This window comes from Chelonia mydas, chromosome 5, assembly GCF_015237465.2.
Source record: "Chelonia mydas isolate rCheMyd1 chromosome 5, rCheMyd1.pri.v2, whole genome shotgun sequence".
Classification (NCBI taxonomy): domain Eukaryota; kingdom Metazoa; phylum Chordata; order Testudines; family Cheloniidae; genus Chelonia; species Chelonia mydas.
In genome coordinates, this window is record NC_051245.2 from 86,357,554 (window position 1) to 86,372,701 (window position 15,148).

General features: G+C 40.0%; 2 protein-coding genes across 4 annotated transcripts in view; both read left to right on the plus strand.

The window, feature by feature from the left end:
* SLC35D2 (solute carrier family 35 member D2) overlaps positions 1-9,755 on the plus strand; it is a 30,646-nt gene extending 20,891 nt beyond the window's left edge. For all 3 annotated transcript variants that reach the window (XM_007072809.4, XM_043547518.1, XM_043547519.1), the window contains 3 exons: positions 405-483; positions 3,144-3,226; positions 3,948-9,755. In XM_007072809.4, the coding sequence (XP_007072871.2) occupies positions 405-483; positions 3,144-3,226; positions 3,948-4,035 (250 nt within the window). In that variant the 3' untranslated portion in view covers positions 4,036-9,755. The remainder of the gene's footprint in view (positions 1-404; positions 484-3,143; positions 3,227-3,947) is intronic.
* Positions 4,054-15,148, plus strand: part of HSD17B3 (hydroxysteroid 17-beta dehydrogenase 3) — a 36,575-nt gene continuing 25,480 nt past the window's right edge. The window contains exons 1-2 of the mRNA XM_043546243.1: positions 4,054-4,135; positions 6,010-6,024. Of these exons, the coding sequence (XP_043402178.1) occupies positions 4,054-4,135; positions 6,010-6,024 (97 nt within the window). The remainder of the gene's footprint in view (positions 4,136-6,009; positions 6,025-15,148) is intronic.

The window sequence follows — 15,148 nt, forward strand, 5'->3', positions numbered from 1 at the left end:
AAGTGCTCAGGAGCATCCTAGACCCCCATTAATGTTAATAAGAGATAAGGATGCTTAGCATCTCTTAGAAGCTGTCAGTGCCTTGAAGGATCATTTAGGGGTCTAGGTCAGTTTAGGGGTAGTTCACAAACCTATGGACAGAGCTAGAAACACAATCTCTATAAAAGGAGCTATAGCACAATTTAGCACTAGAAGTGCTAATGTAAACCTCACTATCCTGGGTCACACTGAAGTGGGGCTATTCTGTATTGTATTTAACGTAACCCAGTGTCAGTCATATGTTTTTTTACTTTAAAAGTCATAAACCTTTTACTTTTGATTAACTGGAATACCATTGTGTAATGCTGAATTGTTTAATAGATTCATGTGGAATGAATTTACTAAGATTTGTTTCTTCGCCTTAGGTTTCTCTTAATGTATTCTACGGTCCTGTGCAGCCATTACAATTCTGCACTTACGACATCAGTGGTTGGTGCAATCAAGGTAAGTGGTAGCAGGAAAAAAGAGTGAGAACATTGAAATAGTGAAGAATATTCAGATGGTGAAGAGTATTCAGTCACCAAGTGTCTTGCTGATGTTGTGAGTGTCTGTATGAGCTGGAAACTCAACAAATGGCTAATCCATGTCTTGGTGGCAGTGCTACATTTTGTCAGTACAGGAGATCCACATTAGGAGAATGAGTATAATTTCTCCCAGAACGAAGTGAAGCTCAGATGTATTGTAGAAATGAACATGACTCAGGCCTTGGCTGCTTGATAAAGCTGCACCAGTGTAACTAAAGGCCTGATTTTAAACTGATTTAGTTATTCTGATGCAAGCTCCTGTGTGAACACATTTATTTCAGTTTGAGTGACTTATTTTGGTTTATCTTAAACTGATTCCTAATTGACTTAGGATAATACAAACAAAGCATTGTTTAACTAAACCAATTTAAAATAACAAAAATGCAACTCCCTCATGTAGATAAGGCCTGAGTGTCCATGTGAGAAGGTCACTGACTTCAGAAGCACCTCTTACCAGCCAATTCATGGAGGAGAACACAAGAGTTGTCAAATGAAAGAAGAGTACTGGTAAAAAAAAAAAAAAGCCTGTTAAAATGGTTCTCAGTCTCAACAAAGGAGAGAACACCCTAAGCATCTCCTTTAGAATGGCCTTGGTCGGACTGGCTGCAAAAGCTTAGAGAAGCCCCAGTTGGATGGCTCCAACATGTTTAAATTTGTCAGAGGAAGATTGAAGTCGCTGTCTTCTGAATGTTTTCTTTTCTAATTCTGGCAAGCATTGAAGTGGAAACCTTATCTCTCAGATATGATCCATGCATTGTTGTTTTAAATTTTGTACTTGTGCCCTGAGACATCTGGGTAGGGCACCTTACAAATCAGAAAATAACTAAATAAATGCAAATCATTATAGGCACAGTAAAATCAAAGCCACAGCCATGGCTTTCTGTACTGATTCACATATACCCACCCCAAATTTGCAGTGACATAAGAATCCTTTATGCATTCCATCATATTCAAGGGAACAAGGATCTTCCAATACATGAAGATGCAAATAACATACCAAAATTCTGGCTCAAATCTACTAAATCTTTTTGGCTTGCACTGCAAGAGCTCCGAAGACTTAGATTTTCCCTGGAAAATCACTGGTGAGCAAGGTGGAAGGATGCCAAAGTCCTGAACAAACACTTCATCAAGGACCCAGTGGTTTTTCACTCCCCTAGGAAATATGGTCCACTTTGAATGACATCCACACATCACAAGGCAGATGCTCCTACCTTCCCCATAAATGGGGACTGAGATGCAATCTTATTTGTGACTATGGAAACGGACTTCAAATTAGGGAACACATCATCAATTAATGTCCCAAATGATCTGATCCTATCTCTGCCATCCATTCCATGTCACGTGAAGCAATTAATTGGATTGCCAGTTGAGACTTGGATAGCTAACATTTCTGTTTTAAGCCACACGAAAGAAGACAACGACTAAATAAAAATAGCATAACTAATTTCTGAAAGGTTTTTTGAATTTTGAAAGGCACTTAATGACTCTAACTCCCGAGAGAAACAAGGTCATTGACCGTACTAGATGCCAAAACTTGTGAAACAAAAGTGTTGGCAAAATGAGCACAGTGCATAATACCTTTCCGTCTCCAGGAAAAAAATTCATTTTTTGAAACTTAAATTTTTTTTTATTAAAAGATGTGTTCATATTGACCTACAGCCAAATGGTCTGACTGCCTTTTAATTCTGCAGAGCAAAACACTGAACCTTGTAGAACAACAATAAATCATTTTTATTTTATTTTCCAACATTCCTCTCCCCCCCACCACCCTTTTTTGGAGGACATGAGACCTATTTTCAGGAAATTGGAGGTGAAATGAATCCTAGAGTATGTCTTCACTGCAAGAAAGAATGTGTGCTTAGCCTACCTAATCCATGTTAGCGAACTTGACTTAAAATGGCAGTGAAAACATGGCGATTTAGCTTTTAACTCAGGTTAGCAGTGCGAGTTAGAGCCTAAAGGGGAGGCTAGCATTGAACTTGAGCTTCTAGCCCAAATTAAAGGCTGAGTTGCTGCTGCATCTTCACTGCTATTTTAACCTGAGTTAAGAATACACCATTTTGTTGTGAAGAGGAACCCTCCTTATATCGCAAAAAGTAGCATCCATTTTTTTTGGGGGGGGGGGGGGGGGGGGGACAATTTGTGCCTACAGTTGAATAGCCAGTGCAAATCTGAATACCTGCACTTCTACACAATTGCAGACATAAATCAAGAAGCTATAGACACAGATGCTGAGATTTTCACCTGAAAAAGAGAGGTTGGGCTCAGCTGAAAATGCTCCTGCAAAAAAGGGACATAGCAAAGTATTAAAGAAATAGTCTTTGGAATTTCCAGTCCTTCAAAAACATTCTACCCGAATCAGCTTGTAGTGAATTGTCCCATATTTGGGAAAATGATGAATGTTTATTATATATTGTTTTTACATTATCAGTAAACTTGCCACACTGTGAAACTGATTTTAGTAATAGTTTTTGAAGTGAGAACAGCTAAATGTGTTCAAAAGCCAATTGACTTGATGACATTTAAGATCTCAGAGGCTAAAATTGTTTAGTAAATGCATGGCTTTTGATTTCTTTTCAGAATATATCCATCGCTTATATTGGAATGTTGGTTGGTGGAGACTACATATTCTCTATATTAAACTTTATAGGGCTAAATATTTGGTAAGTGGAATCTGAATGGTCTTCATTGGGTAAAACTGAGAAACTATTCCTTAATGAGGACCAGTGTGTTTTTGTTTCAGCTGGCCAATTTGGCTGAGGTAATTGTGAAACCTGTGACTGGGCAAGTGCTATATATTGCCTCAGGATGTAAAATTCATTAGGATCAGTTCTAATTTTTGTCTATTTATGTTTGTTTCTGTATATTTATTTTGTCATGTTAAGATTGTAATTATGTAGATATGCCTACCATTTTACTACTGGGAGCTGTAGCTCATTAGTTTTTATGAGCAGAGGTGGGTCTTGTCAGTTTGGGGAGAAGCCATCTAAGGAAACTCCAAGTATTGCAGGAAATGGGAATGTTGATTCAATGAGATGTGCTCATTCCTGTGACTTGTTACTGAATCTGTTTGCCAGGATGGTGTACTTTCAGTAGGAGTAATCATTCTTCATTTCCAGTTCTTAAAATCTGTTGTGTTACCTGCATCCCACCCCATATGGGTGCTATAGAGTGGTTGTTTATTGAGTTTCCCCCATATAGTCAAGGCCAGATTCTCTGCTCATGTAAATCAGTGTAGCTCTACACTATATAAATTTACACCAGCTGAGAATCTGGCTCTCTGTCTGTAAAGCACTTTGAAATCTTTTGGAAGGAAAGTTGTTATACATATATGATTTTTGTCAGCAAGTATCCCTGATCCTGTGTCTGCTCTCTCTTCTTTAGCATGGCAGGAGGACTGAGATATTCATTTTTAACATTACAAGACCACAACAAACCTAAGAAGCCTACAGATGAAGAAAACATGTCATGATTCAAAGAGCTAGCAAAAATGAATAATGTGAAAGGCAGTGAAGATGCAAGCCCACTAAACAGCACTGCCACAAAGTTAATCAAGCACCTGCAGCAGGAATGTATCTGAAATGAGAAAAATCTACCTCAGTTACCATTGTGCACACACATCTTATAGGCTCAGAAGTGTTCTTACACACAGTGTCACAACTTATTTTTGTTTTATAACCAAGCTTCACTTATAATATGGGAACATCTATCCAAAGTAATTGGCTAGTTGTGACCGTCTTTATTCTTGCTATTGACAATATTTGTACTCAGCCAAACCTTAAATTTCTTGCTCAGTTTTCATCAATCCTTGTGAGGCAAAACTCCCACAAAGACAATGGGGGCTTGATTCATTTCTGTCCAGTACTGTAGCAGATCACCAGCGTGGCGCCTCTTGCTGGTCGTCCAGGAATTAGCTCTCTCAGGACTGGAGCACTATCTATGGGCCGGTGGCTCGCCCTCTGTTACCTATTCTCTGCAGTCCCTTTATCTCCACCACATATAGGCCTCACGTCCCTCTCAGACCACAGTGCCCCTTATCTTGGGGTGCTGCCCCTCATCCAGAGAACCCCACTCCCCTGAGCCCACCTCGCCTCAGTGACCCACTGCCAGTCTTCATCTAGCCCCTTTACGCAGGGGCAAACTGCAGTGTGCAATGGCCACTCATCATTGGCTATGGGGCTGGACCTGCTCTCTTTTCCTGCAGCCCCTGTACCTCAGGCCTTCCTGTCAGGCCTCAGCCTAGGAGGTCACCAGGCCTGAGCTTCCCAGCTCAGCCTGCCCCTTCCCCAGCACTGCTCTGTTGAAGGTACCTTGTGCTTCCAGGCAGCCCAGTCCTTCCCACCCCAAGGCTGGAGTGAGACTGCCTGCCTCCTAGATCACAGTCCTTTTTATACCAGCCCTACGGGGCCCTGACAACAAGGCCTCTGCCTGGGGATTTGCCAGGCTGGAACTCCCCCAGCTCCTCCTGCCCTTCCCCAGCACTACACTGTCTAGGGTACCCTTTTCCTCTTTCAGGCAGCCAGATCCATCTCTCTCCAAGGCTGGAGAAAGACTGACTGCCTTCTGGCCCTGCAGCCCTTTTATAGGGCCCAGCCTGGCCCTGATTAGCTGCCTCGTAGCTACTCCTGGTTGGCTCTCAGCCCCAGCCCTCTCCAAGGGCTGGTTTTTAACCCTTTCAGGCCTGGAGCGGTGTGACCACCCTGCTACATGCACCTTGTGGACTTATTTACACCTACAAAGAGGGTGTACAATGCTACCAAATCAAAATGGTTTTACACCCACTTTGCACTAGTGTAAATGACTGCACAACTGGATCCTGGCTCACTACAAAAGCAATTTTTCCTCTCTTGGTATTGACACCTCCTCATCAATTATTGGGAGTGGACCAACCTGACTAAATTGGCCTTGTCAGCACCGGTTCTCCACTTGTAAGGTAACTCCCTTCTCTTCATATGCCAGTATACTGTATTTATGCCTGTATCTGCAATTTTCACTCCATGCATCTGAAGAAGTAGGGTTTTTTACCCAGAAAAGCTTATGCCCAAATAAATCTGTTAGTCTTTAAGGTGCCACCGGACTCCTCATTGTTTTTGTGGATACAGACTAACACAGCTACCCCTCTGATACTTGAATCCTGGGTGTTCCTGTATAAGGAGTGATTGAAAACTGAATAAGGAACTCAGGGTACAGTCCAGTATGTTTTGAAAAAGGAGTTCTCTCTTATCCTACCAATTCTCTGCTTCATTCTTCCAAAGAAGCTATCATCCTCGGTGGTATCACAGTCTTTTGCCACAATCATGATTGTTTTGTCATAAGTGGATTATTCTGACTTTCTGCTGGATCAAATGAAAGGAAGAGAAGGGCAGCGAGAGAAATATTTATTGTTTAAAGAGAAATACCTTGGCTGATTAGCCAGTACTGCATGGAAAAATCTGAGAGAGACCAGATCATTTCTGTTCAGGTATGCATACTTAGATATCAAAGGTTCCCCTCTGCACATTGTTTGTCAGCACGTAGCTTGGAACACTACACAGCAAATGCAATTACTGTGCACTGACTGGAGCAGAAAAAAATCAATGGCACACTGAAGACTGACTTTAAGCAATAATGTTTCATTGATGCAGAATTGTTGATGTTCCACGGTGTGCCATGTACATAATAATAGTTGAAATCACCTAGAATATCTGGTTTTGTTCTGTATTCTAAACTCAGACTGTGTTCCCAAAGATTCACTAAGGAGGGGAAGATAGTCCAGTAGTTGAAGTACAGAACTTGAAATTGGGTGAGCTGAGGTCTGTTCTTGCTTCTGTCATAGATGTTGGACAATAACATAACTGCTGTCTGTCTTTTCTTATCTGAAAAGGCAGAAAATATATATTTACCTACATCATATAGTTAAGTTCATCAATTTTTACAGAGCATTTGAGATCCTCAGATGGTGCCATAGGGTGTACAGTGATTATTAGGGTTCTCAATTTCAGATACGCATGAGCCAAGTTATGATTTTCTGTTGAAATCATGAGAAGTGTTGAAGTTTCACAAGATTTTGACATGGAACCAGGTAGATCTGGATAGTATTGATTGACTGAGTTTCAGTTTGAGATTTGAGGTTCAAACTCAGCAAAACTTGGGGAGTGCAAACCCATGTGGACCATAGGAAGTGGCATTCTGAGTCAGCAGCAGTCCAGTAGCCTCTCTGACAGTGGCCAGTACCAAATGTTTCAGAGGAAGTTGTCAGAATCCCACAGTCTGCAAATGTGGGATATCTGCCGGTCTCACCCTGATCTCTAATAGATAGAGGTTGGCTTAAGCACTGAAGCACAAAGTTCCTAAATGTTTGTTTGTCATTAATTATAACTCTGGATATTCTTGATAGCCATGTAATTATCCACTCTCTTTTTGAATCTTAAGTTCTTAGCCACAATGACTTCCTGCGGCAAGAAGTTCCACAGCTTAAATCAGGTGTTGTGTGAAAAAAGTATTTCCTTTTATTGGTTTGAATTTCCCACCTTTTTAGTTTCATTCACTGTCCCCTTGTTCTCGTGTCGTGAGATAGGGAGAACAGAAGCCCCCGTCTACCTTCTCTATACAACTTGCTCTTTTATACAGTATAATTCCAGTTATCCAAATACCGTTTTTCAAAAAATCCTAGTTTATCCGAATCCACAGTGTGGCCCCCCCATGTAGCCCTATCTTAGTGAATCACCCACTGATAAGTTCTCAATTAGCCTCTTAACACCCGCTAGCACTACTCAACAGCTTTATATCTGTATAGTGGTTCTTAGTGGTTATTGCAGCTAGTGAGATCTAATCTTGTTTGCACAGTTTGGCAGGACAATGTAAAAAAAAAATATGTGTGTGTGTTAGGATCTCAAGCAGCAAGTACACATTCTCAAGGTCCTAGGCCTGGCCTACACCTAAAACTTGGTCAACCTAGCAACATTGCCCAGGGCTGTGAAAATTTTCATGCCTTCAGCACCGTAGTTAGGTCAGCCTACCCCCCTATGTGGACGTGGCTAGGTCAACAGAAGGATTCTTCCATCCATCTACCTACTGCCTCTCGGAGGGGTGGATAACTACATAGATGGAAAAATCCATTCTGTTGATGTAGGAAGCATCCACACTATGGCACTACAGTGGCACAGCTGCAGCATTTCTACCCCTAGAAATATCAGCATTACTCCCTGTGTTCCCTGTATTTCTGTATCTGTGAAACTGCAGCTCAGAATAGCATTTCTGTTAATCTGAATGCCCAGTTATCTGAAAATTTTGGATGTACCCCAGGCCATTCAAATAAACGGGAGTGTATCGTATGCTTCATGCCCCCATTTATCCATTTCCTTTCTAAGGTCTGTGTGGATCAAACCAAAACTAGTGTTTGTGTGAAGCTTTGTAAAGTGAAACCACTGCATTTTGAACAGTTCAAAGAACGGCTTAAGAGCTAGTCTACTCAGTTAAGTCAATAAGTTTCACTATACTGGTATTATTATATTGGCATAGCTATCCCAGCAAATTTCCCTGTGCAGACAAGCCCTAATCCAGAAACCAGTATGTGATCTTTCCATCTCCATTCTGTGAACTATTAAAGAAAAGCAGAACAGGTATTGAAATGCCATTTTATCATTATAATGTTCAAACAACACCCTGGTATTTTGTTAGTATTAGAGAACCACGTATTATGAATGTAGATTTAAAACATCCTGAAGTTTGGGGGGCATTTGTTTCCATGGTTATGTTTCAGCCTAGAAAAACGGAGGCCATTTGCAAAAACCAAAGCCAGGTTTGGATTTTAAACCCCAGAGGTTGGGGGTGTCAGATGCAGCATTTGGACTCTGGTCCATCTCTAGTCAGTGTGTTTGCTAACTTAATTTAAAATATAAGCCATGCTGCTTGATTGTTGAAATCTTTTTTGCAGGGTATTTAACCTGCTGATGAATAGTTTTTAGCATGAAACTGAAAATTACCTCAAATTCTCACAGGTACTGTATAACCCTTTTCTGCCAGCCCTACATCTAGACTGGAGAGCAAAGAGCCTCTCCCCGCTCAAGATCAAACACATCCTTGCATTCCCAGGACCTGTACTGTCGTTAGGGCAAAATGAGGAGAGCAGAGACACTGCACCTTCTCCAAACGTGGCACAGTTGGTCTCTTTCTAGCTGTGGAAGGTATTTTGCCTGTTAGAGATACAATATCATTCATCACTGCTGCTGGGTGATGCAGCCCTGCACTTCCACTGTCTGCAGTTGAGGCTGCATGCCATGACCAAGCCCATATTGTAATTCTGCCTTTCATATCCCAATCCAGAAAGCAGCTATGACTAGATTGTTTTCTGGTTAAACTAATTTCCCTTAGGGCTTGTCGACCTGGTAGGTTACTGTGCAGAAACCAGGGTGTGGATCCACAGTTTCCAAGTTGATTGCACAGTAATGTCCCACATGGACACTCCTACAGTGCACGGAGGTTAAAATTAAAAGCCTGCGCCTGGCCCATGCCAGCTGACCTGGGCTCGGGCAAAGGAACTGTTTAACTGCAGTGTAGACCTTCGGGCTCAGGCTGGAGCCTGTGCTCTAGGCCTTGTGAGTGAAGAGGGTCCTAGAGCTCGGGCTGCAGCCCAAGCCTGAATGTCTACTTCACAATTAAATAGCCCCTTAGCCTGAGCCCTGTGAGCCCGAGTCAGTTGACCCAGGCAGCCACAGGTTTTCAGTTGCAGTGTAGACATACCCCAAAAGTCCCAGAGTGTGACTTGGTATACTACTACTTGAAAGCATGTTCATCACTTTCACTTTTACTTTCTGGCTATTATGATCTAGTACAATTCTGCCAATTCAGGGAAATACTTTAATTTTTAAAAATGTTTTCTTTTATATTTTAAAAAATTCTTGAACATTTTTCTGTTCTTGGTGTCTAGTAAAACTTCCTTTGCCCCATCACGACCACCAGAATTTTGGGGCCTAAACTACCTGACAATTCAACTTTAAGTAGGTGGCAGGATGGCTTTCACCGATAATCAGAGGGTTAGCACAGAAGTGGGATTACAGCAGTGCTTGATGTTTAGCAATTGCACCTACTGTAATGAGGCACACTTAGAAAGAGACCCTCAAGGAAAACAGCTATGTTCAACTTAGTATGTGGCTTAATTCTGCAATATTGTTTGCTGTATGCTTGTAAATAAATAAATGAAATTATTGTTACAATTTTTGTATTTTTATTATTGGGTGCAGAGGGAAGATACTTCTAAGTCACAAGTGAACCCTAGGTCAAATACATTACAGTAAAAAAACCCATCATCATAGCTGAAGTAATTTTAATTAGCCAATTATGCATACCAGGCTTTTGATAAAGGCTTTGAATTTTGGGTTGCTTAGCTAAAGTACAAACCTTGATCATTCTTATACATATATATGTTTTATTAATCAAAGTAGATGTAAAAGATTATTAAGAAATTAAGACAATAATGTAGGATGTCAAAACTTATCAAGAAGAAATCAAATCCCAAATCCAAAGTCTAATCACACAGTGGCAAACAATAATCTACTATTTTCTTTCTATATAGAAAATTTTTATCCCTAATTCTAGTGCTTATCCATTTGCCAGTCAAGTTTTAGATCAGTGAAAGCTACAGGAATGTCAGGGACTGTTCAATCAAATGTAATTCTTAAGTTAGAAATGTAAACAAATATTGAATTATTGAAATGCTAATTAAATTCAGAATTATTTTGACAGATATTGGTAACTTTACATACCTCACCCCAAAGTATCCATTTACGATATCAAAACTAATTCTAATGTCTCTTGCCACACACTAGTAGATAACCCTACTCTTAGTTTTATACAAACTCATAGGTTGTTTTAACCAAGCATTAAGGTGTTTTGTAAACTTTTAGAACTCACTGCTCTAATCTTTCTCTTTTTGTGGATAGGCCAAGATTTTAAAAAATAGGTGCCCAATTTTAGGCTTCTAAGTCCATATTTAGGTAGCTAAACAAATGGCCTGATTTTTCCAAAGTGCTAAGCAGCTGTATGCTTAGCACTTCTGAAAATCAGGCCACATGTTTAGGTAACTGTAGGAAAAGATTCTGTACACAGAGCTTGGATAAGCAGTGACTGGGTAAGGAAGGACATTATAATTGGACAAATATTTATAGGTTGTAAAGATCAAGGATGGATAAGAATTGATTGTCATAGTATTAGCAGTAATTGGATGAGAGCAAGAAAAGGAAAACTGATGCTGAATATCAGGAGACACTTTCTGACAGTACAACCTGTAAATAGTTGTTGTAAATTGAGTCCCAGAAAAGGGAAATCCCCAAGGTCACTGTCAGTCATTGGCAGAGCTGGAACTAGACCCTAAGAGTCCTGAGGCTCATGTTCCAGATCTGACAGCAAGAAAGACAGCATGTTTAAGAAGGATGAATTCAAACTGGAACAGGTACAGAGAAGGGCTACTAGGATGATCCGAGGAATGGAAAACCTCTCTTATGAAAGGAGACTCAAGGAGCTTGGCTTGTTTAGCCTATCCAAAAGAAGGTTGAGAGGAGAGATGATTGCTCTCTATGAATATATCAGAGGGATAAATACCGGAGAGGGAGAGGAATTATTTAAGCTCAGTACCAATGTGGACACAAGAACAAATGGATATAAACTGGCCATCAGGAAGTTTAGACTTGAAATTAGATGAAGGTTTCTAACCATCAGAGGAGTGAAGTTCTGGAATAGCCTTCCAAGGGAAGCAGTGGGGGCAAAAGACCTATCTGGCTTCAAGATTAAACTCGATAAGTTTATGGAGGAGATGGTATGATGGGATAACATGATTTTGGCAATTAATTGATCTTTAACTATTCATGGTAAATAGGCCCAATGGCCTGTGATGGGATGTTAGATGGGGTGGGATCTGAGTTACTACAGAGAATTCTTTCCTGGGTATCTGGCTGGTGAATCTTGCCCACATGCTCAGGGTTCAGCTGATTGCCATATTTGGGGTCGGGAAGGAATTTTCCTCCAGGGCAGATTGGAAGAGGCCCTGGGGGTTTTTCGCCTTCCTCTATAGCATAGGGCACTGGTCACTTGCTGGAGGATTCTCTGCACCTTGAAGTCTTTAAACCATGATTTGAGGACTTCAATAACTCAGACATAGGTGAGAGGTTTATTGCAGGAGTGGGTGGGTGAGATTCTGTGGCCTGTATTGTGCAGGAGGTCAGACTAGATTATCATAACAGTCCCTTCTGACCTTAATATCTGTGAGTGTATGAATCATTAGAATATCATAGAATCAAGGGACCTCAAAAGGTCATCTAGTCTAGTCCCCTAAATTCATGGCAGGACTAAGTATTATCTAGACTATCCCTGACAGGTGTTTGTCTAACCTGCTCTTAAAAATCTCCCATGATGGAGTTTCCACAACCTCCCTATGCAATTTATTCCAGTGCTTAACCACCCTGACAGTTAGGAACTTTTTCCTAATGTCCAACCTAAACCTCCCTTGCTGCAATTTAAGCCCATTGCGTCTTGTCCTATCCTCAGGGGTTAAGAGGAACAATTCTTCTCCCTCCTCCTTGTAACAACCTTTTATGTACTTGAATATGCTGTAGAAAACAATCTGCTTGGGTAGGGAGATAGTTTTGATAAAAAATTTCCATCTGTTGTTATGAAGATTCTGGTGGCAACTCCAAAGTCAAAGTTGTACTGAGATTTTGACTTAAAGAAGGGATTCAATCTCCTTGTTATGTATGAAGAACACTTTATCCTCTCCAAACTTACAGCACTCTGAGTACATAATGAATTTCATGAGAAATTGCAAGTATTTTTTAATAATTTTGAGTTGCAAGTTGTTAAAAAAGGAGTACTTTAGGAAATTTAGCACTCAGATTGTTTTTGAGAATGATCTGAATTGTGGAATAACACAAATATCAAACACTTCAAACTTTCCATTTTGGTAAAACTCACTGGAATCTCATGCACAGTTTACCTTTGAAGAAATCAGGTTGCAATTAAGTGAAATTATTAATTATTGTTATTGTTTTAATTAGAAACTAATAGACAGGGCCTGCAGTAAGACCATTGTGATCAGTCATCACCTTTCCTCTTTAACTAATCTGCATACTGCAATTCTCTTGGCAGAAAGTCAGCAGTGTGAGGGGAACTATGCACGTGCCAGGATTATTTGGCTAAAAGAGTTTTAAAATTTGTAAGTAATCCATGCAAGTTAAAATATGTAAATGCATAGTTCAGGTACATAAACAACCTTTATTCTGCTCTGTAATAAGCATATGATTAATGCAGTTTGGTGTTTCTGGTCCCAAATTAGATGAAACTGATATTTAAAGATTGGTTTTTCATTTCTTTTCCCTTCATGTTGTTGCTACAGAGGAGAGTTAAGGTTGTCTGAGTGCCTTAAGTGTGTATTTCCATACTTTAACATGTTTGGCTTTATAATAAGTTTAAACGTAACCCCGAATATTCTGTTTCTAGTGATTCTTCTTGGGATAATTACAACGTTCTTGTATATTTCTTATCCTTAAGTTACTGGTATACTCTCAGCCTCAAAAGCAATTTAACATAGAGGTTTTTGTCTGGGAATTTAGAGATGAGACCAGGCCACAGAGTAGGATCCTAGTTCAACATGAATATGCCCAATATTTTGAGGTGTCTGCATCGAAGATTTTAGTTTGTCCAGCAGCAAAAGATCTGGATGTGAATGTCCCCCAAATTTGAAGGTGTTCTCATCCAGGGTTTTGGGTTAGGCCCATCTTTAGTCTCTATGAAAATTCTTTTTTGTTCCTGGATGTTTTCCCAAAAAAAGAACCTTGTCTAAAACAGGTATTAGAAATCCTAGTTTGGTTTTATTTTTTCCAGTAATTTACCAATCTGAGTGTAGTATAGGGAAATTACTTTAATCTAAACCCTTGGCACTCAGTGGGGAAAAAAAAAATCACATGACCCAGTGGATTTGATTAGACTGTACACTTCTCTGCCAATGCTCAGAGAGTAGAAGTGAGCTAGGAGGCAGTTAAGGGGAAGATAGTGTCGGTATTTCATCCAATCTCACTGGCTATGTTCACCATGGGAGAGTTCCAACAGCACCTTCTCACTCTTTTTGGGGGTCTAATTTGTCTGTTTATTCTGGTGAAATGCATTAGATTTTTGAAGTATTTTTTCCCACGTGTATGGAATGCTTTGCCTCAGTCTTTCTTTCGGTCAATGGGAGAATGGGCAGGTAATGGAATTTTCTTCACATTTTTATTGCTATAATTGAGTGATGAATTTCTGTGTTACTAATCATGAGTGGTTCTCCCCCTAACCCTTTTAAGAACTAAGCTTGTAACTTTTGCTGGGGGGGGGGGGGGTTCCACTGATTTTAGTTTTTATGAACCAGACATTTCAGTGTACTTGGGAATACAAGAAAATAATCAGAATGGTATCAAACACCATATGTTCTTTTTTAAAATACATATATATGGAATTTAACTCCCTCCTCATCCTTCCCTATACTGCACACATCCCAGTTCTATCACCTTTTCTCTGCTGGAAGTGCTTTAGTTTTATAATATTGCCTATATCCTTAGTGTCCTGATATAGCATTTATGAAGCAACTAATTTACCATGAACATCTGTCCCCATCCTCTGAAAGTAGTTTCCTATGTTCATGGTAACTTGGTTCCTATGTAATTTGCCTGAATGGCTACCTGTCAATAATAATATCATTGACATCCACATTTACAGTAGACTCAAAACTTGGCTGCTCCATTTTAAAGGTACCACATGTCCTCAAAAGAAGAATATTGGTGTTTAAAAATAAAACATTTTCTTGATATTTAATGCAGAGATTATTTTTTAAGGTTGTTAAACTGCTAGCATTAAGCAGGATTGAGGATTTATTGCAGTTTCTGAATTCCTGTATTACAAGTGTCACAGATGAGGTTACTTAATAACAAGATGCCATCATTAGCATCAAATACCAACTTTGGTGTAAACACCTTCCCCTCCAGATTGCAGTCTCAAGAGCCTGGTCTCATTTACTTTAATGGGAGTAGATCACATCTCACTGTACATGTTACATTTTGTTATTGATGGGTGGCATCCACCCCTTTTCAGAAGGCCAGCACAATGCCCAGTCACTATTGAATAACCTGTAAACCCTATAATGAAGAATTAAGTGGGACTTCAGTGGGGGCACAAGTCTAGTGCTGACTCTCTGTGTGGGGAGTGGATTTCATTAAGTGGAAGTTCTCTGGTTGAAATCCTGACCCCATTTAAGTCAATGGGCTCAATGAAGATTGGTAGGTTTATTTAAACAGTTCATTGCATCACATGAAGCAGGATATTCTAAGGCACTAGAATTAAAATTGGCAGATCTAGACCTGTCAAGTCTGCTGCTCTGCCCAGAAGACTATGGCTTTTTAATTATTGGTCTACTGGGAAACCTAACCAATCACTGCTTGTTTTGTTGAAGGGCTCCTGGCTCCATATGACATAGGGGAGTGGTGTGTGTATTAACAGCTAATCTTGGCATTAAAAACTCTCTCTCATAATTCAGGCTACCCAAATTCATATTTTCCAGAGACTCTCACAAAACAAAATCCTTTAAT